The 25,819-nt window shown below is 54.2% G+C and overlaps 2 protein-coding genes across 2 annotated transcripts; one reads left to right on the top strand and one right to left on the bottom strand.

Annotated features, from left to right (window-relative positions):
* The first annotated feature begins 7,532 nt into the window (after positions 1 to 7,532).
* On the top strand, positions 7,533 to 13,258 carry MEX3A (mex-3 RNA binding family member A). The gene is made up of 2 exons (XM_068538247.1): positions 7,533 to 8,435; positions 12,040 to 13,258. Exons 1-2 carry the CDS (start codon positions 7,982 to 7,984, stop codon positions 13,146 to 13,148), a joined length of 1,563 nt encoding a protein of 520 aa, XP_068394348.1. The 5' UTR covers positions 7,533 to 7,981; the 3' UTR covers positions 13,149 to 13,258.
* Positions 13,259 to 18,613: 5,355 nt separating this feature from the next.
* RAB25 (RAB25, member RAS oncogene family) lies at positions 18,614 to 25,274 on the bottom strand. The gene is made up of 5 exons (XM_068538246.1): positions 25,012 to 25,274; positions 21,880 to 22,075; positions 20,059 to 20,252; positions 19,300 to 19,380; positions 18,614 to 18,919 (listed from the first exon to the last, which is right to left on the bottom strand). Exons 1-5 carry the CDS (start codon positions 25,052 to 25,054, stop codon positions 18,807 to 18,809), a joined length of 627 nt encoding a protein of 208 aa, XP_068394347.1. The 5' UTR covers positions 25,055 to 25,274; the 3' UTR covers positions 18,614 to 18,806.
* Between the last annotated feature and the right edge of the window lie 545 nt (positions 25,275 to 25,819).

The raw sequence follows: 25,819 nt of genomic DNA, 5'->3' as shown, positions 1-25,819 counted from the left end.
AAGAGATCTCCAAAAATGACCGGGAGAGATTTCCCAGGGAAAGTGACCTGGAATTTGAGTCCCACAAGATGAACCAGCATGAGCCAGGTGAAGGGTGAGGGAACAGCAGATGGGACAGCACAGGCCAAAGCTGGATGATGGGCAGAACATGGTGTGCTCAAAGCCCTGAAAGAGGGCTCATGTAGCTGGAGTGGAGGGTGAGAGGGAGGGCAGGATCAGCTGACCGCTGGGCAAGGGCCAGAATGTGAGGGATATTCTAAATCACACTAAGGAGTTTGGTCTTGGATCTAATGACAATGGGGAGCCAATACAGTGTTTTAAGGAGAGTTTCATGATCATATTTGGTTTTTAAAAATTATCTCTCTGGTCACCATGTGGAGAATGGATTGGAGGGGTCAGGGGAGACAAGAATGGAGGAGAGAGACCAGCTAGAGACTATTGCAGGCAGGAGAGGATGATGGCTTGGATCAGGAGAGTAGCAGTGGAGGTGGGAAGTTGATGGATTTGGGAAATGTTTTGAGGGGTAGTTGACAGAATTGGTTGATGGACTAGATGGGAGGAAGTTAGGGAAAAGTCAGGGATGATAGATGGCTCCAGATTTCTGGCTTGAGCAACCAGGTGGAGGGTGATGTCATTTACCAGAAGCGGGGGAGGGGAGAGCCGGTTTGGACTGTTGTGGCGGAGCCAGGACTAAAAACTCAGGACTCCTGGTTCCAAGCCAGCACCTGTTTTCCCTGGGGGGACTACTGGGAGAAAGCAGCGAGAATGTGAGACAGAGGAAGGGGAACATGGGGATGGAGAAGGGCGGAAGCAAAGGGAACAAAATAATAGTAACAATTGCTAACTCAATGCCAGGCACTGTGCTTTATATATGTCCAGTTAAATTCTCACAACATGACCATTCTTTCTAAATTAACCACCTCACACCTTTCTACCCCCAAATCCTGCTTTGTTTTTCCTCAGTGATTACCGCTACCAGAAATTACATGATATACTTGTTTACTCTGTCTCCCCTCCCCCACAGAATATCAGGTCCATGAGAGTAAGGACTTTGTCATGTTCAATGATGTATTTCCAATGCCTGGAACAGTGCCTGACACAGCAAGTGTTCAATATGTGTTTATTGGATGAAAACTTTTTAACTCCTTATTAGGTAGGTTTTATTATTATTCTGCTTCAGACCCAGGTCGGTTGCACTCAAATGTCTGTTTGGTTAGCCTGGCCCCGATCACTGTCTGCCAGGGACTCAGGAGGGCAACTGGACATGAACCAGTCTTAAGCAGCTGGAGGGGGCTCAGGATTACCTGGGGAGCTGGTCAGACCATGGGGATGGTCTGTAAACCCAGGCCACCTGGGTTTTTGTCCTTAGTCAGGAATAGACTGGTAGCCTCCTTGTCTCCCACTTGGTGGATGCCCCTCCAGAAAAGGGAAAGGTGGAAGCTTGAGATGACACTTGAGGAGGCAGGACTGGGCGTGGATCCCTAACTGGCAGGGAAGAAACCTCTGGGTCCTAGTGTGCAAGCCCACGCTGGAGCCGCTCCCAGTAGCTGGCCTGCAGTGCCACCTCGTGGCCAAAGTTCAAAGGTGCTTTTCCTCCACCTATCCCTGGCGCTCCTCAGGATCCAGGCAAGCAGGCCACTTTCCCAACCAGCAAGCCTCCTGGGCACCTCTGACATCAATCTCCAGTCCTCTCCCTTTGAATGAACTTCACTCATACTTCAGGGACTCCAGACCCAGGAAGCCTCTCCTGGTCCAACTTCAGTGATCACTCTCTCCTCGGCCTCCAGACTACTCACTGGGTGTCACTGTTCACTTCTGGGGTCCTAGGCTCTGGAGTCAGACAGATCTGGCTTTGAACACTGGAGTGTCCATTTACCAGCTGTGTGACCTGAGCAAGTTACTTAACCTCTCTGAGCCTTAGGTCCCTGATGTTAAGCAGAGATGGCAATTCCAGCCTCACAGAGTTGTGAAGAGTATTAAATGAGATCAAGTCTGTAAACACCAAGAAGAGAGCCTGGAAATAAGGAAACTCAGGAATTGGAAAGTCCCTCTTCCCACCCCTCTCTCTCTAACTTCCTCTTCCCTTTCCTGAAAAAGGAAGCATGATGGAACAGAAGGCACAAGAGAGTCATAGGACCTGAGTTCTCTGGGCCTCAATCTTCCTCGCTGTAAAACAAGGCCATTAGATAACTGGTGAATCTATTCATTCATTCATTCAGTTTCTAGTCCACCTATGACATTCTATACAGTCTTTTATATCCATTAATTCACCTGTGCCAGATTGTGTCTTATGCTTCAGTATCCCCTGTTAGTATCCAGTACAGTGCCTGGCACAGAGAGGACACTGGAAAAATCCCTCCCCAACAACCTAGCAAGGGCATGTTTACTGCCGCCCTCTCCCTGCCCCAAGAGAACACCCAGCCCTGCCTGGCACCAGGTGCCCCTCCCCCTCCCTTGCCTCAGCCCGAAACCAGAGCTGGCGCCACTGGGTGAGGAATCTGGGGACCAACTGTCACAGCTCTGGTATCACCTGCCTCCCGGACACCTGGGTCCGGCCCTGAATCCCAGGGGGGCCCTGTCAGCCAGCTGTCCTGGGGGACCCTAGTTCTGCCACAGCCCCTCTGAGCTGCTTTCCCTAGGGAAATCAGAGAGTGCAGGGGACCTGCTAGGGGGAGTGCTGGAGTGGTCCCAGGGGAGGAGCAGAGAGGTGTTTGTCTGTCCAGGTCCAAAGCCCTTGGAGATTGGGCCCACAACAGTGGAAGGACCCAGAGAGACCTCCTCTCTTCTCCAATCTCTGTAGCCCTCCAAGTACCAAAGACTGTTTTGCCCTCACATTTAATCCTGTTTGTCCATGTTCTCTGGGTCATGTAGGCTAGTTTCTGTGTCTTGCTGAGGGCAGAGATCAAGTCTGTTACTTCTTTTGTGTGTCCTAGAGAATTTTACCCAATACATTGTCACTGATTGAAATTAATGAGTTGAGGGGAATTCCCTGGTGGTCCAGTGGTTAACTCCGTGTTCTCACTGCCTCACTGCCAATGGCCTGGGTTAAATCCCTGGTCGGGGAACTAAGATCCTACAAGCCGTGTGGTGTGGCCGGAAAGAAAGGGAGAGAGGGAGAGAAAGAAAGAAAAAAAGGAAGAGAAAGAGAAAGAAAAAGAAAAAGAAAGAAAGGGAGAGAGAGGGAGAGAAAGAAAGAAAGAAAGAAAGAAAGAAAGAAAGAAAGAAAGAAAGAAAGAAAGAAAGAAAGAAAGAAAGAAAGAAAGAAAGAAAATAAAGAAAGAAAGAAAAAGAAAGAAAGGAGGGAAGGAGGGAAGGGAGGAAGGAGGGAGGGAAGGAAGCAAGGAAGAAAGAAGGAAAGAAATTAATGAGTTGAGTGTATTCGAGCAACAGAGAGAAAACTGGCTGTGCTCTCAGCAGGAAGAATGGTGTTTAGATCACAAGGCAGACTTCCCATAAGGGAGGGGTATTAAGAAAAGAAAACATAAACCCCATAAAGCACAGGAGAGGGGAGGCTCAGCTGATTAAGACAGATGGAGAAGGCATCCCGAGAGGAGTAGGGAGATGGCTGAGATAACCTCTATAAGGGCCAGCCAGCTTGCTAGGGCAACCTTGGTGGTAGCCTCCTGTGTCTGCCTCCCTCCCTGGGGGCTCTGAGAATAGGGCAGGGGAGGGGCAGGTGTTAGGTTTGTGCCCCATCCCTTGGTACTTGACAGCAATAATAGGTGCCCAGGTTTGCTGGAAGAAGAAAAGGGACACAGCTCCACACACAGATAAGCACAGTCTGGATCACCCATCCTACTCCTGTCTTTCAGCCTCCACTCGAGCTCTGGGCCATCCCACTCTCAACTGGGTCACCTTTCTTGCCTTGCAGCCAGACCTGTGTGTACACACACACACAGAGATACACTTGCACATAGACACACACGCTCATACAGCCAACTCAACGACTCCACAGGGTCCTTTGTTCCTCAGGCCTGAGGCTGTGTGTGTGCTAGAGACATATAGAGTTCACCTGCACTCCAGTACTCAACAGGAATTATTTTTGGATTTACCTGCTGTTTGTTTGGGATGATCTTATTTCTGCAGGTCTAGATCTAGAACTATCTTCAAATGACTCACAGTGGGTCAGGATCTCCTCCAGTGCCTGGCACATCCTAAGAGCTCAATAGGAAGTAGTTAGCTGAATGAATGAATTAAAATTAATTAATGAAGACCACAGTCTAGGTAAAGTCAATTGCCAGGGGAGAGCAACCAGGGCCCCCAAACTAACATTGACTGAACACCTTAAATGAGCCAGGCACTGTGCTAGGAACTTGGCTTATTATTTCCATTTGAGAGATGAGGAAATCGAGGCTCAGCAGTAATTGACTGCTCAAGGGGCAGAACTAGCACCCAGCATGTTTGGCTCCAGAGGTCTGCTCCTTCCTCTTACATCATGAAGCTTGGAATGCGCGGTTACACTCACTACACCCTTACTGAGCTTCTGCTCTGGGCAGGGCCGTGTACTAGGTACTGGGGGACCAGGGTGGGAGACAATGACAAAGATGAGACCCACAGTCCTGTCCTCCAAGGTCCTGAAGGGGAGAGATATGCCACCTACACACCTTTCTGGTCATGGGCAGAGTGAGGGCTGGGGGGGCGGGGCGGGCATAGCTACCTATTTCCAAGCAAAATTGTTTAAGTAAGGCCTTCAGCCCTCATGGGGCTAATTCTAGAATGGGCAGGCAGGGGGAGAGAGGAAAAGGAGTGCCCCTGGACAGAAACTTAGCTTGGCCAGCACAAATGTCAGTGGAGGAGGGGAGTCCCCTGAACAAAGGACGGCACCAGCCTCTGGGAGTGAGGGAAGGACTCATCAAAACCCCTCCCGAGGGAATTCCCTGGCAGTCCAGTGGTTAGGACTCGAGCTTTCACTGCCAAGGGCATGGGTTCAATCCCTGGCCAGGGAACTAAGATCCTGCAGCAAAAAAAAAAAAACCTCCTGAGAACCTGGCTCTTCAAGGTGCCCATCGCCAGGCTCCGCTGCCACTGGGCACTCTGGCAGGCCCCCCCCCCCCCCCCCCGTGGGTGGACGTACCCCGCACAATCTGCAGGCACATGCCTCTATGTGCACAGCCAAGCCCCAGACCTAAGTGCGCTCACACACACATCCTGCCCTCCAGGTGCCAGGTTCACGTTTGCCTCTCTCACCTTGGATATTTGGAGTCAGAGGGAGCCTGAGGGTGGACCCATGGTACATGAACACATCCAGGGGGGCTGATTAGTCCTTGTTGGATCAGTGAGTGGGGGTCCAGCAGGGACTGCCGCTTCCCCTACCCTGCCCCTTAGTCTGTCCCTTCCCATTCAGCAGCTGTCCCCTCTCCACTAGCACACACTTGTTTCTGTCCTTTGTTTTCCTCCCTGGCCAAACCCCCAAGCCTTCTTTGGTCATTAACCTCCTGCTTTAATTAGCTTAGTGGGGAGGAAAGTGGAAGCAGGGCCGATTCAGGAGTGGGTGTCTAGGGGGAATCTCATTTCAGAGGGGACAGGAAGGCTCAGACCAGCTGGTGACAAAAAGGCCTGGCACACAATCCATCCTATGCAACTGTTTGCGATTTCTGTTCATGTGAAAAACAGTCACCTGGTCCACAGAGTAGGAGGCTTTCCCCATAGCTCCTGGTTCCCCCAGTCCAAGTTCCTGGGGCAGAAGGAGAGGGGACAAGAGCAGGAAACAGCCACTCCCACAGGGCCATGTCTCTCCAATTCTTCCTCGCCCACTCTTGCTTAGGGCGGGAGCGCCCAATCCAAGAAGGTTTATTGTTAACTTTATGTTAAATCCTCGATCCAGAGGGCACTCCTCTCCAATTCCGGGGGCTTCCGGGGTTTCTCAGTCACGGCTCCCCTTCCCTGGATCTTCTGCCGGGCAAAGAAGCAAGAGCCCCGCAGTGCGCCAACCCCCAACCCCTCCTGAGATCCTCCACCCTGGCTCCCACCCTCCCATTGGTGTGCAAATTTACTCTCTCCAAGAATCAGTTTAGGGAACTGGGCTTGCAGCTCAGCCCTCACGGCCTCACAGTGCCTGGTCTCTGAGGCCATCTCCTCTGTTCCCCTGCCTCCAAGCAGGACTTTACCTCACAAACTAGTTCAGATTTTTGGTTTCCAAGGCACTCCAGAAAAGGACACCTTACTACTGTAGCTCACCCACCCATTCTTATAAAACTCTTTTGGGAAGTTCTTAAAAGTCTGACCTCAAGCCCTCAAGCTGCAGTGCCATCCCTTCTCCTACTGGGAAAGACCCAGGCATAAAAAGGGTAACAAAAGAAATGTTGAAGCTACGGGGTAAGGGGAGAAAAGATTGCATTACACTCCAACGTCCACAAACTCCCCTAAAAGTGCCCAACTGTCCAATTCATGCCTTAAAAACTGATTTTTACTTTCACCAAATTTCCAGAGTCAAAGGAGCTGAATTAATTAATGGGTTTTCAATGGGGAGAGGTGGGTGAGACAAAGTGGGATGATGGTGAAGATCACCCCCAAGCTATATATGTGGCCCAGGCCTGAAGAAGTCTGGGTCTCCATTCCATCCAGTCTCTCTTTCCTCCTTCTGTCACACCCAAAGCTCCTGGCTCTCACCCGAAACTGTTAAGTCACATCATGCCTTTAAGACTTACTTGCCTCCTCACTCTCTGTCCCCCCACTTCTCTCCTCTCCCTCCACCCCTTCATCCTCCTCACTTCATCTCTCCACAGCCCTCCCAGCTCCCCTCTACTGATCAGAAGGATGTTAACTAACTCACCTCCCAGTCGGTGCCTCTCAGATCTCCGAGACAGGGGGAGCGGGAGGGGACGAGGGGGGATGGCTTGCCGCTTGGGGATGAGGGGACCCCGTCTTTTACCAAGGGGTCCCACCCTCCAACCCGGCACCCCATCCCGGCCCCCCCAGCGCGCAGAGCCGTGTTCTCCCCGCATCGCGGCTGCGGGCTTTGTCTGCTCTGCGGAGAACCTCTCCCCGCGGCCCAGAGCCGAGATCGACTCTGGGAGAGCAGGAGGGGGGAGCTGAGAGCGGAGAGGGAGCGCGGCAGGGAGGGGGAAGAGGGGAGAAAGAGCGAGAGAGAGAGAGAGCAACAGAAAGCCGCAGTGACCCAGCCGGGACCGCTCCCCGCCCTCTCGCCCCCACCTCATTACCATAAGAAAGAGGGACCAAAGACCGGCCCGGATCGGGAAGGAGCCCGTCTTGGGAGGGGGGCACATTCCATTAGCCTTTTTTCAACACGTTCCGTTTCTGTACACTGACTCCTCTCCTGGTGCCCGCCTCTTGGAAAAATGAGGGACCTTGACTTCCATCCCACCCCCAGCTTCGCCTCCCAGCCGCGGGTAAAGACCGAAGGCACATCCATATCTTCCTCGGGTCAAGGAATTCGTCCCCGCACCCCCGAGGGCGGGAAACTACAACTCCCGGCATGCCCCGGGCGCCCCCGGCGCGCCCCCCTCCCGTCAGTTCCATGCTGCTCCATCCAGTTCATTTAAAACAAAAGAGTTTGAGCGCTGGAAGGGGCTGGGCTCTATTGGGGGCCACTGAGCGCCGCTCCTGGACTGGGGCTCGGTGCGGGAGCCTAAAGGGGGCGTCTGGACGGTGGGGTCTAGAGACTCCCGGGACCGAGGCGGGAGGGGTGGGGGCAGAGATCCCGCAGCCCCCCGCCCCCCGTCACCCCCGGAGAGGAGAGGAGATCTGCTTTCTTGGTTTTGCTTCTCTTTCCCCCCACCCCCACCCTGGGGGCTGGGGCGAGGGGAGTCGGGTTACAGGGTGTTTGGGGAGGGGGGCTTAGGGGGAGGGTCTATCTTTCTATCTCGCTTTCTTCCCCCCTCCCCAGTTCTTTGTTCCCCCCTCCCCACACACCCCCCTCCTCTCCTCTCCCCTCCCCTCCTCTCTCCTCTTTTCCCTTCCACCACCTCTCTCTCTCTCTCTCTCTCTCCCTCTCTCTCTCTCCCCCAGCTTTTGTTTCGCCATGCCTAGTCTAGTGGTATCTGGAATAATGGAAAGAAATGGGGGCTTTGGAGAACTAGGATGTTTCGGGGGAAGCGCTAAGGACCGAGGGTTGCTGGAAGACGAGCGCGCCCTTCAGCTGGCTCTCGATCAACTCTGCCTCCTGGGTTTGGGGGAGCCCCCCGCCCCCACGGCGGGCGAGGACGGGGGAGGTGGGGGGGGCGGCGCCCCCGCGCAGCCGGCCGCCCCCCCGCAGCCGGCCCCGCCGCCGCCGCCCGCGGCGCCCCCGGCAGCCCCGACGGCGGCCCCCGCGGCGCAGACGCCCCAACCCCCCACCGCCCCCAAAGGGGCCAGCGACGCCAAGCTCTGCGCTCTCTACAAAGAGGCCGAGCTGCGCCTGAAGGGCAGCAGCAACACCACCGAGTGTGTACCCGTGCCCACCTCCGAGCACGTGGCCGAGATCGTGGGCAGGCAAGGTAAGCGGGCGCCGGGACCGCGGAGAGGGATTGGAGTGGGGGGCACGCCATCCCTACCACGGAAAGTTCATTTCCTCCCTTCTTGCCCGCCTCTGGCTCTGTCCCTTACCCACAAAGGGGGACCCGCCCCCTACCCTGATTTCCAAGTGCCACAAAGTTCCCTGCTACCCCCACCCCGCCAGTTGGGACTGTTCTCCAGATCCTTCCTCCCCCAGGGCTCTGCCCTTAGACAAAGAAATATCCTCTCGTGGAGAGAGGGAAAAGGGAGGGGGATCGGTCTTCCAATCCGGGGAGGCTGTCCGGAGGGGGTGTCCACTCGTAGACAGAAAAACTGGTGGAATGTGCAAAGAGTTACTCAGAAGCCCCAACTCCGGCATTTGCTAGTGGTTTTGGGGAGGGGGCACCCCTGGGACCCCCAGCCGCCTGGAGTTACAGACTTTGGGGGAGACCTGGCCTGGGAAGCCAGACTATCTATCTCTTTGTTGGGCTGAGTGTAGGAATGGAAGGGGGTGTGGCTCATGGGAGGGTCCCAGCCTGGGGGTGAGGTGGGAAAGGGGGGCTGCTGGGAGGAGGGAGTCCTGTGGTCACCCACACACCAAAGTTGAATGGTCTATGGGGTTTTGGAAGGGGCGCCTCCAATGAAGTGCCACGTCCTGGTGTGGACCTCTCCTCCTCCCTCTCAGGCTTTTGTTCTGGGCTGGCCACGGCAAGGGGCCAGAGGCCTGGAGAGGGGTCTCTGGTAGTGAGAGAGTAGGACAGAGTGGGTGAGGGCATGCTGGGGGGTAAGAAACCTTCACCTGGAGATCTGGTGGAGGGCATGTGTCTGGGTGTGTTGTTGGGGGGAGGGGGGTGTGGGTGTAGAATTAATCCAGTGTAGTATGTCTGATACCACACCCTCCTCCGCTCCAGCATCCCTGGGCGGGTGGGGGTGGGAGTGTTGGTGAGGGTCCAGATTGAGCAGACGGGATCCTGGGGACCCTTCCCTCTCCCAGTTTCCCAAAGGGGAGTTGGGGGGTGGGATTTGGAAATTGCAAGGGGGCTGGGCTGGGGAGGTGTGGGGTGGGGGAGGAGCAGGGGAGGAGCTGTCCCACAGTGGGGAACAATAGAGGAGCTGCATTCCGGCTGGGAGTGAGGGAGGAGGCCGGCTGCTGGTCGGGGAAGAGGGGAGGCAAGCCAGGAGGGCCCCTACTCCACATCTCACCTCATCTACCAGAAGTGTGGGGGGTTGGGGGGATTTTGCAGGGAGATCCAGAATGGAGGAGGGGAAGATGCCACTCCCAGGCATAGCCCTCATCCTCCTGGGCACTCCATCTCTTGAGATTTCTGGTTTTAAAAGTTGGATTTCCTCTTGTTGCCAGAAACTAGGGACCCAGAGCCCTGGAGTTGGGTGGGGACACTGATATCTTTTCTTGTGTGCGGGGGTGGTCTTGGGAGGCCCCGGAATTTCATGGAGTCATTCTTTCCTCTTCTGCCTCCGCATCAGATGGGCCTGTCTCTCATAAAAGTAGGGGGATTTCTCCTATTCAGAGAAGATAAGCCTCTCCCTCATTCCTTAAGTAAATGGAAGTCCTTTCTCTTGTCTAACCTCCCTCCTCCTGCTGCAGTGTCCGTGCTCCTCTATTTGACCTCTAGGAAGGTGAAGCCAACTGGGTCTTCCCTTCAAGAGATGCTTCTTCAGGGTTGTGAAACCCAGGACGAGGTCCACCACCAGTTCTGCACCTCCAGGCCTCTAGCTTTTCTCCTTAGTCTTATACCCAGCCTGTCCTCCTCACCCCAACTCCAATCCCTAAAGACACCTAGCTCTCGCGTAAGTTTATGGGCCCAAAACTTAGAGCCAGAACGCCGATGCCTATCAGATGCCATGCGATTAGAAGTTGTAGGAGAAGGGGCTTCACTGTTCCTTAACCCTCCATGCCTCACAAATAGAACAGTCATTTACTGACTGACATTAAAGCAGCAAGGATGTGGGCTTGACAACAGGTAGGACTTCTCAGCTGCCAAGAGGTCTGAAGACAAAAAGGGAGGAGCAAATTCTCCTTCCTGAGGTCTCTTGAAGGTGAGGAGAGCTGCCCCCAACCCACTCTCTCCTCCCACATGCCAATCTGGAGGAGAAGCCATCTGGAGTGGAGGAAGGAGAGGGAAAAAAAGATGAGCTCACCCCAGGCCTGTGGTTGGAGGGTTGGGGCAGAATCAGAAAACTAGGACCACTGGCGTTGGTTGGGGAGTGAGGAAGGGAATGGTGAATGTGTATCTGGAGAGGGGTGTGAACGTGTCTAAATGTGAATGGGAACCAAAGTTGTGGGCAGGTGTGTATAGGAATGTGCTGCTTGTGTGCTGGGGATGATGGGGATGGAAGAGTGGGATGGATGAAAGGTTGAAACGCAGGGAATCTGTGTGTATGGGACAGAGGAGTATGTGAAAGTGTACATTAGGCTTGCACCACAAGTATCACTTAGATAAAGGCACACTGCATCACGGCTCCTAGGTTCGTGTGTGTGTGCGCACGCGCAAACTCACACACGTAGCATGTGTGCTTCGAGAAAGCATGTGAGTCTCTGAGGTTCTGTGTGAAGCTAGGGGCAGGGAGAGGGAAGTGGGAGAGGAGGAGAGAGGCTTGTCCACTCAGCCATCAAGGTCTGCCACCTTTAAACTGCAGTGTGGCCATCCCAGCCTCCCTCACTTTTCTCTTTCCCCTTCTCCCTCTTTGTCTCTCTTTGTCTGGGCCTTTCTCCTTTCTCTTTCTGCCTCTCTTCCCAACCTCCCACCTTGAACCCACTCCTTCTTCAAAGCAAGAGTACAGGTCCAGAACACCTTCTTCCCCACCCTACTCAGCCCCCAGCCCATCTTGGCTCTCCTGCCCCCAGGGGACAGGGTGGCAGGAGTGTCCATGGGGTCAGGCGCTACACATCATTATCCTCCTTTCCCTCTTGAAACTCTGATTCTCAGACCCTTCCCAGTCTCCCACACTCCACTAGTTGCTGAAAACTTGCTATGAATTTGGGACCCACTGAGAGACACTAATGGGTGGAAGGCATGGGAGCAGCTGGGGGGTCAGTGGTCCCAGAGTAGACTGGAGGACACTTTTAAGGCATGGAGATCAAGTGAGGAGTAGATTGTGGGTTGCTGGGTCCATTGCAGTTCTGAGGAAAGATCAAGGTCAGTGACAGATTGTAGATTGCATTTCCAGGGCAGGGTGGGGGTGATTAAGTGATTTGTAAGTTTGAGTAGCCAGAAATCAGTAGAGAAATTGTGGCAACGGCTCGTGGTTGGAGAGGAGTTAGTGAGTAGGTTTGAGGTTAGCACCTTGTCTGGAGGGTCAGTGATTATTTCAGGATTTCAAAGAGTGCATGAATTTGGAGGTCCTGAATGGAATTCAAGGGAAAGTTGGGACATTTGGCGATCTGTGGTTGACAGAGACGGGTAGATTTAAGATACGATGAGTGAATTGTTCCGGTTAGGGTGGATTGGGGGGGCGGGGTTCAAAGGGTAGACAGAGGTTCCTGGGGGGCTGAGTATCTGAGTAGGAGCAGGAGCTTGTTGGACTGAGTACAAACCTTCTTGGCCGGTGAGTTTCTTTCTCTCTTCCCTTAACTACCTGTCCCAGGCTGCAAGATTAAGGCTCTGAGGGCCAAGACCAACACCTACATCAAGACGCCGGTGCGAGGCGAGGAGCCAGTGTTCATGGTGACCGGGCGGCGGGAGGACGTGGCCACAGCCCGACGCGAAATCATCTCAGCAGCTGAGCACTTCTCCATGATCCGGGCCTCCCGCAACAAGTCGGGCGCCGCCTTTGGCGTGGCGCCTGCTCTGCCCGGCCAAGTGACTATTCGTGTGCGGGTGCCCTACCGCGTGGTGGGGCTGGTGGTGGGCCCCAAGGGGGCAACCATCAAACGCATCCAGCAGCAGACCAACACGTACATTATCACGCCAAGCCGGGACCGCGACCCGGTGTTCGAGATCACTGGTGCCCCGGGCAACGTGGAGCGTGCGCGCGAGGAGATCGAGACGCACATCGCGGTCCGCACAGGCAAGATCCTCGAGTACAACAATGAAAACGACTTCCTGGCCGGGAGCCCCGACGCCGCGCTTGATAGCCGCTACTCCGAGGCCTGGCGGGTGCACCCGCCTGGCTGCAAGCCCCTCTCCACCTTCAGGCAGAACAGTCTGGGCTGCATCGGCGAGTGTGGAGTGGACTCTGCTTTTGAGGCCCCGCGCCTGGGCGAGCAGGGAGGGGACTTTGGCTACGGAGGGTACCTGTTTCCTGGCTATGGCGTGGGCAAGCAGGACGTGTACTACGGGGTGGCGGAGACTAGCCCCCCTCTCTGGGCGGGCCAGGAGAACGCCACGCCCACCTCGGTGCTCTTCTCTTCCGCCTCTTCCTCCTCCTCCTCTTCCGCCAAGGCCCGCGCTGGGCCCCCGGGCGCGCACCGCTCTCCTGCCGCCTCTGCGGGGCCTGAGCTGGCAGGACTCCCGAGACGCCCGCCGGGAGAGCCGCTCCAGGGCTTCTCTAAACTTGGGGGGGGCAGCCTGCGGAGCCCCGGCGGCGGGCGGGATTGCATGGTGTGCTTCGAGAGTGAGGTGACTGCCGCACTCGTGCCCTGCGGACACAACCTGTTCTGCATGGAGTGTGCAGTACGCATCTGCGAGAGGACGGACCCGGAGTGTCCCGTCTGCCACATCACAGCCACGCAAGCCATCCGAATATTTTCCTAAGCCCCCTGCCCCTTGCCTCCTGGGGCCACTCCCCAGGGGCCCTTCTTGGAGCTGTGTTCCACTAGGGCCTTTTGGAAATCAGTGATTTGAGGGGCAAGGTGCTTAGAGATACTCGCTCTCTGGGGAGGGGGGAGGGGAGGCGATGGTGGCTGGAGGGTGGACCACTTTCAGAGCCTCTGGTCACCCTGTCCTGGAAAGGTTGGGAGGGGGCCAGGCCGGAAATTTTACTAGAGTTACAACTCTGATACCTCAACACACCTTTCAGTCTGGAAGCAGCTAAGAGAAACTTTTGTTTTGCCAGAGGTGGCCGCTAAGGTATCCTGACCCCCTCTCCGCCTACCCTTATGTGTGTCACACTACCCTTTCCTCTGTGGAGGGGATGGGGAAAGGGAGAGGGAGAATTACCATCTGTATCTATAGGTGCTCTAACAATCCCCAAGCCCTCTGGTCCTGACCTCTGACCTCCAACCTCGACCCTTTAGACCCTCCACCGCCGTATCCTGTTTGGGAATCTGTTCCTGGGTTTCCAGCAGTATAAGGGGGTTGGGGCCCTTTTGGAAGTCGGGATAGATTTTCTAAGGGGGAAGGGGAGGAAGTATGTCAACCAATAAAGGGCTCAGAACTCATCTATCCCCACAAAGCTGGGCTAGAGGAATCTGGAGAGGGGGTGCTCCTCTCTGCCCCTTGCAGCTTTTCCCTCCACTCTCTCCTCCTCATCTTTCTTCCCTTTGGGTTTTCCTCACTCCTTTGTTCTCTCCCCCAACTCTCCTCTTTGCTTCCCCTGGCTGGCTGTCACAACCAGCCCTGTCTTGCTCTTTCTCTTTCTTCCCTTCTCCCCCCTCCCTCCTGCTCCTTCCAGCCCAGCTTTGGGGACACCATCCCCCTGGGGAGAAGTAGGGGGAAGAACAATTTGATGGTCCCCCCTAATTCCTCTTCTGGCATCCGGAGGCCCTCTCTCGTACTCCTCCAAAGAAACACCTCAAATTCTTGATGGAATGTATCCCTGTTCTCAGTGAAAATTTGAGAAGGGGACCAATACTGGGTTACATAAAGGGTCAAACCTCCACCTTTATCATCTTGGGGCATTACATTTAGGGAACAGTTCTTGGGCTGGATTTTCTGGTGGTGGGAGGGGGAGAGCCAGGGTAGTGTGTCTGCAGTTTTGAGCAGGAAAGGGCCTGAGGCCATAGGAGAGGCTGCTAGGGGGAGGGGCTGCTCCTCCTCCCCTGCAGTGCCCCACTCCATGCGCCCCTCTCTGGACCTGACCTGAACCCTTATTAGCACGTTAATCATGAAGTCTCTGTCTCACTCTTTGTGGGTGAGGAGAGAGACCAGGTCTTCAGAGAGGGGTCAATCCAGAGCCAAGCAGGATTGGGGTACAGCAGGGCCTGTTCTGAGAATCATGTATGATTTTAGGCCTTGCACCCCCTTTGCTGCTTCCCTACTGCTCATCTGGGGCAGCCACCAGCCTCCCGCCCTCCTGGGTTCCGCTGGCCGGGCCAGGAGAGAATGGGGGATGGGAGTCCCGCGGGGGTCCTAGGAGATTCTTGTATATAGTAGGGTGGGACTCTTCTAAGTGATCTCTGAGCACTTAAGCTCCAGAGTCCCATTCTTCCTGGATGGAGAGGGGGTGCAGGGATGGGGGTACAGAGGGGATTTCCTCCTCTCCTTCCTCCTGTTGTGAATTAACTCACCTCTCCTCAGCCTTCCCCTCCAGACCACCAGCCAGGGAGGGGAGCGGAAGGAGGTCACAGCCAGGAACACTGGCCTGTGACAACTTCCCTCCTTCCCGCCAATGTGAGCCATCCTGAGATGTCTGTACAATAGAAACCAAACCAAATGGGCACCCCTCGGTCGCCGAGGGGGGGTGGGGAGGGGGGTGGGAAGATGGGATGTCTGTCTGTCGATCCCCCTCCCCCTCTCCACTCTACCCACAAAGGCAGAAGACTGTTACACTAGGGGGCTCGGAAAATTCAATCCCACTCTTACTAATTGAGCCAAACCTAGAAACAAACGCAAAACACATAGTGAGAGACAAGATAGAGGAGAGAAAGAGAGCGTGAGAGGGAGCGAGATAGGTGACCAACACAGAGGAGAGAAAACAAAAATAGCAAAAAAAAACAAAAAAAAAACAGTTCTTTATAATTTAATATTCTATTTTAATAAAGGCGTTTATTACCGTATAAATGTAGCAAAGAACCTGGGCTAATATGAAAAAAAAGACTTTTTATTAGGTAATTTATTATATGAAAAGGATATTTTATTTTATGATAAAGTGATCCTTAAAAAAAATAAAAAAACTTTAGAAGGTTTAGAATATATGTAGGGAGAGAAGAAAAAAAATACATTTGTATTCAGAGTTAAATCTTAAAAAAGTGTTTTTAATATATGTTCGGGTTTACGTTCCTTTTTCCCCCCACTTTTTTTTGGGGGAGGAATATCATTTGCTTTTCCGGGGGAGCATCCTGGGATGGATCGTGGAGACAGGGGCTAGGGGAACTTGGTCCCTCTGGGGCCCTGCAAGTAGATTGGATTTCACTCCCGGGGCTCCCCTCCCCTCTACCCCTCCCCCTCGGGGGGAGCCGGCAGAGCCAAACAAAGGAAGGGATTAAGGAGAAAGGAAGAAGTTGGAGGACTGAGGACTGAGGATCCTGGGGTGTCCCCCCCCTTCCCCTGCCCTGTACCAGGGGCGAGTGAGAAGGGCAAGTCCAGAACTGAGGCCTAGCAGGCCTCCGGGAACCCTCAGAGAGGTGTGAGATTTAAGAGAAATAGTTTTTTTTGTTTGTTTGTTTTTTTAACCAAAAATGAGAGAGAGAAGAAAAAGAAAGAAACCGAGGGGTTTAAAAGAAAAGAATACTACAAAATAATAATTATAATAATAATAATAATTCAAATTTATTTCATATAATCCTAGAGAAAAAGAGAAAGAATTACTAGTTACTTAGTAGATGATATTCAGATAGCTTAAAGTTTAGTAGCATTGAGGGCCCCTGGGTCCAGTAGAATGTATAAAAGTCATAACGAAAAGGAAAATAGAGGAGGGAAGTGGCTGAGTCCACCCTGAGCCGCTCCATCTTCAGGTATCAGGGTGGGAGCAGGTTGCTAGGTAAGGTTAGGAGCTTCCTTCCAGTCTGCTGGGGTTGATTCTGAGAATCCTTGGATTTTTAAATTATAGGACAAATAGATAAGGGGCTCAGTTCCCAGGGTCTTTGAAAGGATGAACAGTGGTCATTTCAACCAGAGGAGGGCTGGGCTAGGGACAGCAGAGGAGGGAGAGCACATTCACCTGCACCCCTGCTCTGCACCCCAGTACCTGAGGGCCTGGCCATCCTGGCCTTTCCTGTCTGTTGGGCAGCCCTTACTCCGAATGTGTCCTCTTGGGGTTCTCTGGGAGGGTGGAGACTGCCCAGCTCCAACCCTCCTGAGGCAACTTCTCCCAGGCCTAACTGAGGCAGTCCTTCTTGAAGTATAACCTCAATCCACTCCACCTCAGATTGATTCAAGAGCCTGGTAGGTCATTTCACCAACAGACACACATGCTCACGCTTCTTTCTCAGAGCTTCAAGGGGACTGAGGGGGTAGTCTGTCCCCTTTCCTTGTTCCCACCCAATATTCTACTTAGCTTCTGACCTCCATGGCAGCAGGTGGAGGAACCAACTCAATAATCGTTCTCCTTTAAAGCTGCACTGTGCTTTACAGCTTTGCAAAAGTGCTTTATTATCTCATAGAAGTTAGATTTCAGGAAGGACTTCCCACCCACTGGGGTAGAGCAGAGATGCTGTCCTTAAAGGCCTGGGAGAACTGGTCCCCAAGGCTACAAAGGCAGGGGGAGGGCAGGCAGCAGCGACTTTGGGTGACCCTGACCCTAATGCTCTGTTCTAGTGCACTTCCATCTGTAAGTGTTCAGGTAGGGGTCATCCACTGTGCCCTGGCCCCAGGGCACATCACCCTCCCCACAGAAAACTGGGGAGCTTGGCTTTTGCTTGTGAGAAATCAACTCGTTTTTTAAGCACTTGCCTTCTACCAACCCCAGCTTGCAATCAGGTCGGGCCCCTCCCTCCTACCCAAGGGGGTGTGGAGGCCCCTTGGCTCTTGGCAAGAATAGCCTGCTCCATGACACCAACGACTGTCATGCCCCTCCCTGGCCCTAGACCCCAAACACACAACTCCCTCTCCCCAGTTTACTCTTCTCACCCCACCTAGGGACAGATATCCCCCCTGCTCTTTTTGTCCTAGAAACCCCGCTAGTTTGGGAAGGTAGCGTCTGGGGTGGGGAGGGCTTCCCCTTCCCCGCTCGAGGGTACGGGTGGGGTAGGGTGGGTGGGGGGAGACAGCCCTGGGGCAGGGGGAGTGGTCTCTCCACTGTAGAAAGTAGAGTAGGATTGTGGTCAGACTTAATTTGAGGCATCTAGTGAAGACACGTTACAAATCCACCAAGGAAAAACGTTTCAAAAGCAAAATAAAGGCGGGAATAAAACGGACCCATGAATAATCAAGTCAAAGTGATGTTGCACAAAACACAGAGAAACCAAGAAGGGGGAGGGTTAATGTATTAAATGTGCTATTAAGAACTTAATTTTATTAAAAGTATTATTACTTAAGGCTCCGGCTTCTTTCTCTGCATGTGAGTCTGAACCACCTTGGGGTGAGTGGGGTTTTCTCTGGTGTGATTCTGGGTGACCCTGCTCACCTTGCAGGAAGTGGATGGCTCCTGTCTGCTCTCCACAGCTCCCTACTTGCGTCTCCAAGTGCTCAACCTATCTTTTTTCTCCCCATTTACCGCCTTCTATTCCTTGGGGGTGCCAGCAGACCTCCTTCCACTCTGCCCTGCAGAACAGGGGAAGGCGAGGCTGGGTGACCTCGACGCTCCCTGGACAGCCAGCTTGTGGACTCGATGGAGAAGGGGCAGAGAGCTGAGAGCCCGACTCTCCCCGCTCATCCCCGCCAGATTCAATCCATCCCTACACATCACACCCCCTCTTCTTCGGGGTCAGGCAGAAACCTGGATGGAAGACTTAGACCCTCCACCTCCCAGGCTTAAAACCCCTTCCCCAGCACACACAGACAGGGCTAGCCCTGACTCCCCCTTCTCTCGAACAACTCCCCCGCCTCCTCCCCTCACCCCTGGCATCGGAGTGCCCTCAGTTCTTGGCACCAGGGCCCTGGGCACCAGATGGTACCCGCCGATGGTTTCCTTTTGTCTCGCCTTCCAGATACCCTCTCTCTGCCATGCTGTCCTCCCTCCCCTACCTGCCCTGGGGGTTGGCAGAGGGTAGGGCGGGCGCCTCCCACCCCCTTGGCACTGTCCCCGGACCACAGGACTCCAGAGGCAGCTGGCCCTGGGGGGCAGTGTATGGTGGGGAGGATGGAGGGAGGGGGAGGGGAAGGGGAACTGGGCCAGAGATGAAGGGGAGGCACCAGGAAGCAGCAGGATGGCCAGGTCTTGATACAAAACACAGCTTTATTGGGGGGCCCTAGTCTGTGAGGAGGTGACCGATAATAGAGATATGTGGGGAGGAGGGGCGGCGCATGAAGACCTTAGAGCTCTGCGGGGCTGTGAACAAGGACCGGCCACTCTGACATCTGGAACCACAGGGCAGGGAAAGCTCCTGGATCTGGGGTGGGAATGGGGGACACCAGAGCGCCAGCGGGGGCAGGTCAGAGGCTGATGCAACAGGCCCTCTTCTCACCAGGGCCCGGCTCACTGCCCAGGGTGAGGGCATTGGTCCGGGTGCTGTTCTGCCTCTGCTTGGACACCTTGGCGAAGATCTCTGTGAGGGCAGAGGGCAGTGGTCAGGTCAGATGAAGATTTAGAGCCCGCCCTCCGCATACACACTCTACGTGCCCCTTTCTGAACACCGTGGGTTTTGCTAGAAGGAAGAGGAGTTTGGGCACCTGGGTCCCTTCTACTTACGTGGGTGGAGAAGGGCTAAGACTCAGCTCCCTGGTAAGTGTGGCCTTCTGCTTCTTTCCCTAAGCTCCAGCTGAGGGGGTGGGGGGCATACTAGGGAGGCTCTGAGGAGGCTGGGGGCCCACAGAGGGGCTGAGGAATCAGCTGGGGCGGGCGAGGGCTGGGTGTCTGCGTTCCTCACACTGTCCACAGAAGGCTCACGGATGGGATGGGGTGCCTGCCGAATGGCAGGGGCTCTACCTTTGAGGACAGTCTCAAAGGCCAGCTCAACGTTGGTGGAATCCAGGGCCGAGGTCTCCAAGAATAGCAGCCCATTGTTTTCTGACAGGAAAGGAAGCACACCATTAGCTGTGGAGGGCCAACGTGATAATAATAATATTTACTTCATGTTTACCATGTACATTTGCTACGCACTAAACCCTTGGCATGTGTAGCTCATATAAAACTTAAAACAACCTGTGAGGTAGGTTTGAATACTATCCCTTTCTTATAGAAGAGGAAACTGAAGCCCAGAAACAGAGAGAATGAATAAAGAACTTGCTTGGTGTCCCACAGCTAGTCATTGGCCAAGAGATGTGAAGCTGGGCCATGGGACTCCACAGCCTGCACCCTTAACCACTGTATCTTGCTGCCTCTAAACCCCAGAAAGCCTGGGGAAAGTGTGACTGCAGGTGGTCAAGGGGAGCCCACCTGCTACACTTAAGATCTCTGAGCATCGCAGGGTGGGCTGTCCTAAAACCAACTATGAATAATTGCCCATAAAGACAATCTCAGGGCAAGTGGTGGGACATAAAGAGGGACACAGGGTCACAGAGGGGAGGGTCTAGGAGATTCTGAGGAAGATGAGATGGAGGTAGGGGATCCGGTGGAGGACGTCCAGGCCGGAGCCCTACGGTGGGAGCAGGGGCTGGGGAGGTGGGAGCAGGGGCTGGGGAGGTGGGATCTGGGGTTGCATTGGCAGGGCTGGAGGGGTCAGGCTGGGTCATGGTGGGCTCTCACCAGCGAACATGCGGGCCTCGTCAGTAGGCACCTCTCGGGCTTGGCTGAGGTCACTCTTGTTACCAACGAGCATGACGATGATTGTGGCCTCGGCGTGGTCGTAGAGCTCCTTCAGCCAGCGCTCCACCACGGCATAGGTCTGGTGCTTGGTTAGGTCAAACACCAGTAGGGCCCCCACCGCACCACGATAGTACCTGGGTGGGGGGTAGTGGGGTGGACAGAGGCAAGGTCAGGGCCATCAGGCCCAGCCTCAGAGCAGAGCCCTCAAGCCAAAAGCCAGAGATGAGTACCAGAGATGGGGAATATGAAAACTAGAGTCCAAAGACCCAAACCACACAGGGCAGCCCAAAGCTCCCATGTCTGAAGCTGAGCGCCCTCCAGAGATACTGGTCTTGGAGCCTCCGAAGACTCACCTCCCTTCTCCAAAATCAGTGGCTCCCTCCTCCTTCCTAGCCCTTCTGCTTCTCCAGGTCTTTTTTTTCTGGTTTGAGCCCCTGCTATTCACCAATGTATACCAGGGCTCTGGTCAAGACAGCCTCCTAGATGTCCCACCTCTAAGATCTTGACCCACAGTGCCTTCTCGCTCATGGCCACCTTTCTAGGACTAGCTAAATCTCCCCTATCATCTGAGGCACCCTTGCAAGCATCCAGTCTCACTCTTGGAGTTCGATGGAGCTTCTTCGGATTGGTGGTATCTAATTACTCCCATTTTATTGAAGAGTCAACTGAGGCTCATAAGAGTCAGGTGACCAGGACTTCCCTGGTGGCGCAGTGGTTAAGAATCCTCCTGCCAATGCAGGGGACACGAGTTTGAGCCCTGGTCCGGGAAGATCCCACATGCCGTGGAGCAACTAAGCCCGTGTGCCACAACTACTGAGCCTGCGCTCTAGAGCCCGTGAGCCGCAGATACTGAAGCCCTCGCGCCTAGAACCTGTGCTCCACAACAAGAGAAGCCACCACAACCAGAAGCCAGTGCACCGCAATGAAGAGTAGCCCCCGCTCACTGCAACTAGAGAAAGCCCGCGTGCAGCAACGAAGACCCAACACAGCCAAAAATAAATAAATAAAATAAACGTTTTTTAAAAAGAGTCAGGTGACCAGTCCAAGAGTAATGCGAATGTATAAACCAAGCCCCTGACTCCTGTGCTGTCCCCCACTACACACACACACACAAACACACACACACACACACACACACACACACACACACACACACACACCACCTTTGGCCTAACACTGCCTGGGAGATAACTCTGTGTCTGGTGTCAGGAGACCTACGTTCCTCTGTGACCTCTGAGTCTTTGTAAAATGCAGCTGAGGGGTCCAGCCCTTCACCTTGTGGTTAGACAGTGAAGGCTGCCAAGTGCAAAGCACTGTGCAGAAGTGAGGGGGTGCTCTTGATCGCAGAACCTGCCCCCATCCCAGCAGCACCCTGATTTCACCTGCTTGAGACTCAAACTTCTCGTATTTAAAGAGGAATTAATGATAGCACCTTACTCCTGTGGTACTTTGAGGATTCCATAAAATGCCCAATGTAAAGTGCCTTGTACCTTCCTGGGCACATAGCAAAGACTTAAGTAAGTGGTGGCGATGGCCCTTGTGTTTAGTTCCAGCAGTCAGCATCACTGCAGCCTGTCTCAGACTGTTCGTAGCTCACAGTACTCACGTCTCCTGACTCGGGCCGCAGTGGCCCGTGGTCCCATTCAGGGAACTTACTGCTGAGTGTCCTTGCCTCCTCCTCCTCCTCCACCTCTCCTCCAGAGGTATGCCCTGACTTCCCCAGCACCCCCGCGCCCCAGGAGACCCCCAGCCCCAGCTCACGCCGAGGTGATGGCTCGGTACCGCTCCAGGCCAGCCGTGTCCCAGATCTGAGCCTTGACAGCGGCGGTGCCCAGCATGACAGTGCGGGTGGAGAACTCAACCCCGATGGTGGTACGGCTGTCGTGGCTGAACTCATTGCGAGTGAATCGGGATAGCAGATTGGTCTTCCCCACGCCTGACTCGCCGATCAGCACCACTGAAGGAGTGGAGAGATAAGGGCTGAGCTTGGAGGGTCTGCCCATCCGAAAAGGGGAGCTGAGCTCAGAAAACTGAGGAGGGAGCCAGGTCTCCTGGCAGAGGCTAGGGTCTGCAACTCTACATGAATGCATCCATCCGGGGGCAGAAGGGCTGAGTGTTTGAAACAGGCCGTTTAAGAGGTCTAGGCCTGGTCTGTTGTGACCTGGCTGCAGAGTCAGCCTGCGAATATGGTGATGGAGTGACGTCTATGGGCTGTTTGTGGGTATTGGCATTCAGGGTTGTGAGGTAAGAGGGAGGGTAGGGGCCTGGGGGGAGGTTGCACATTTCTGGGTGGGGGAGTATGAGAACATTGTGCGTGTTTCTATGTATACGAGCTGGAAGGACAAGTGGGAGGTTTGTGTGTGTCTGCGTGGGGAGCAGAGGTGTGAACAGAAGTGTGGGTAAGGAGAAAGTTTGGCAGGTGACACGTCTGTGGGTGGGGGAAAGGTATGGACGTATGTGTACAATAAGTTAGGATCCAGTTGTCCCCAAGAAGGGGCAGTCTTGTATGGTTAAGACCATGGGACTGGGTGTGGGACCAGCTATGTGTGTCCTTCAGCAAGCTATTATCCTCTCTGACCTTTTTCTTATGAAAAAGTGATAACAATAGTATCTATCTTATGGATTGTTGCAAGAAGTAAATGAGATATTGCCCAGGATATAGTGAGTGTGCAAAACTGTTACTGTCGTTATTGTTGTTGGTAGGCCAGTGCTTTTTACCTTTAGGTGTTCAGGGACAAGGATCCACCAGCGGGGCCATGAAGAGCCTTTAGGCTGGAGGGCAGCATCCAGGGCCCAGCCTTACCCACCCATGGGTGAGTTGGGGGCTGGGGTTAAAATGTGGGGCTGATGTAAGTACAGCTCATAATCTCACTGGCCCTGAGCTACCCAGGGTGGTTCTGGAAAGGCAGGCAGGCACCCCAGGACTGGACACCACGTATTCTGGGTGCTGGTCCCCACTCAGCCTCTGACTAGCTGTGTGACCCTGAACAAGTGGCTCACCTTTTCTGGGTCTCAGTTTTCCTGTTTATAAAACCTATAAAGGCCCCCTCCAACTTAAAAAATTCCTTATTTGTTTAGTGCAGGAAAGAGCTGGGAGCTATATGGGTGTGTGTGGATAAGAGGTTGTATGGACGTGTGTGTGTGTGTGTGTGTGTGTGTGTGTGTGTGTGTGTGTTCCTGCCTCTCCCCTACTGGGAACCTCATCCCCATCTCATCCCTCCCAGTGGGTGTGCTCTGAGCGCTATCCTCAGGCCCCAAAGGGGCTCAGGGCAAGGGCTTTGGAGTCAGACAGACTTGGGTTTGAGTACTGACTTAGTGACCTTTTGTAAGCTATTTGCTCTGTGTCTCATCCTCATCTGTAAAATGGAGATACTAATGGTTAACATTTATTGAGCTCCTACTGTGTGCCAGGCACCATCCTGAAGGCTTTACACATATTAACTCATTTAATCCTCACAACAATGCCATAAGGCAAGTACCATTATTAGTACCACCCCATTTTTACAGGGGGGTTAAATGATTTGCACAAGATGGCACAGCTAGTGTGGTAAACACGAGCTGTGCTGCTCAGATGAGCCTTCTAGGAAGGACTTGCCCCCAGCCGCAGGGAGTGCAGTCAGCACACAGCCTTCAGCTGTTGGCTCCTTCAGCATCTGCTTCTGATGCAGAGGGCAGCCTCACCTGAGGTCATACCTTTCCTGGGCAGCCTGCAAGCAGCGCCCGAGCAAGGAGAGGGGAACCCAGAGCTGCCTGCCCTTGGCCAAGGCTTTGTGATCTTGCCTTGCAGTGTGACTTCTCCCTCTGCCCAGTCCTGCGCCCTGCCTCTTCCTTTCACTGCTGTTGAGCCACAATAAACATCTTACACCCCACATTTCTCAGTGTCTGCTTCTAGTGACCCCAACCTGTAATAACTCGTAAATGGCAGGGCTGAGATCTGAACTCATGTTTTCAAAATGAAAGATAATTTTTGGGTTGTTATGGTGATTAATGAGCCAGTGGCTGGCACATAGCAAGGGTTCAGTAAACGATAGGAGTAGTATCGCCCCAGTCTACTGCTAATCCTTTCTCTGTCTCCCTTCCTGGGAAAGACGCTGGGAGTACAGGTTCCCCAAGCCCTGGTCGACTGAGAGTCCCAGCTCAAGTGAGGGCGGAGCCGAGGCTGGGAGAGGCAGTGGGGTGGGGTGGCTGGACAGGGAAGCATAGGGCAGCTGGTCCACCCTGCCCTGAAGGAGGTGTGCAGGTGGGGGTGGGGAACACTAGACTGGCCAAACACAGGGGCAAGATAAAGGAGCAGGAGAGATACATGCGGACTTCCAGGGACAGCCAAGTTGAAGCCAATTCCTGGTATTTGAGCCCAAGGGGTCTGCCAAGGGGCAGACAGACAAAGCCGTGGCGCTGGGAGTCCTCCAGGTTCTATTAGACCCTTCTCCCAATCATTACATCTTCCCTATGGCTTTCTCCAGCGCTCTGACGGGATAGATCTATCCTATCTCTCCTTTCCTGTACAGCTGCCTAGAAAGGTGACTTTCTTCCTCTTAAGTCGGCTTGTTTCCCCTTCTTCTCAGGAGGGAATCCTCCATCTCTGGTGCTGCAGTGGCTGACTATTCCTAGGGGTTTGGGCTTCCATTGGGAACAGGGCAGAGGAGCCTAACTTGGCACCATTAAGGGGTGATCAGCATTATTTACTAGAGCATTCTGGCAGCTCCAGGACTTTTGCACCAGTAAACAGACCCTCCCCCACTCCTTAGGCTTTCTTTCTTATCCAAAGGAATGATGAGCCCTAGGAGGTAGGTCCTGCTAAGTGATTAAAAAACAGGAAGGGGCCTCTGGCTCTGTTGTGCTCTTCCTGGGTCTCTCTCAGGCGTTCCTCTTTCCCTACGAACCCCAACTCACCCTTGAAGACAAAGTTATAATCTTCCTCGTTTCTGTTCCCCATCTTGGCTCCGCATGGAGGGCACAAGTGTCTTCAAGGGCAGAGGTGACGGGTCTATGCGTTGGCTCAATGCCCTCAACCCTCAGCTCTCAAGAGACCTGGATCCGCCCTTCCTCTCATCGGGAGTAAAGAGACTTCTGCAGCCAGAGGGATCGAGGGCCGACTTCAGGCTAGCCAGGGCCTAGGGGGGCTCAGCTCTCGCAGGTGGCGGTGCTGTAAGGAAGCTGAGAGGACGGAAGCTGAGAACAGGAACAGTGAGTGGCTGGAGACCTGGGGCCCAGGTGGGTGGAGAGACAATGACGTCAGACAGGTTAGACAGGTTGGGTGTCTGCTCTCAGCCTGGGCTCCCGCAAGCAGGCGAGCAGGCTCAAGGGAGTGACAATGGGGGCAGCTGGGACAGGGACAGGACCTTCACAGAACCAGCTGAGAGGACGGAATACGCGTTGCTAGGTTTCTGGGACCTGTGGCCATGGGGGGCCCAGCCACCAGTGAGTGAGAAATAGTCCCTTGGGGAGCAGGAAGCTACTCGGCCTCCCGCTTTTCCGCAGAGCCTGTGGTGAGGGGTAACTGGGGGCACAAGAGGAAGGGCTGTTGTGAGGAGGGGCTGGGGTCACCCTGCTGCAGTGCAGAGCTCTGGGAGGTGCATCTTAGATATAGCAACTTCTGCCGCTCCCTGACAGCCCAGGGCCTGGGATGGGCAGTTTCTCATCCTGGGTGGAGCTGGAACTTGCAACCTACCTGCTTGCCTGGGATGGGTCCCTTCCTACA

The sequence above is a fragment of the Eschrichtius robustus genome, chromosome 3 (genome assembly GCF_028021215.1).
Source record: "Eschrichtius robustus isolate mEscRob2 chromosome 3, mEscRob2.pri, whole genome shotgun sequence".
In the NCBI taxonomy this organism is placed as follows: Eukaryota; Metazoa; Chordata; class Mammalia; order Artiodactyla; family Eschrichtiidae; genus Eschrichtius; species Eschrichtius robustus.
The sequence above is the reverse complement of the archived record's forward strand: the minus strand, read 5'-3'. Positions and strand labels throughout refer to the sequence as shown.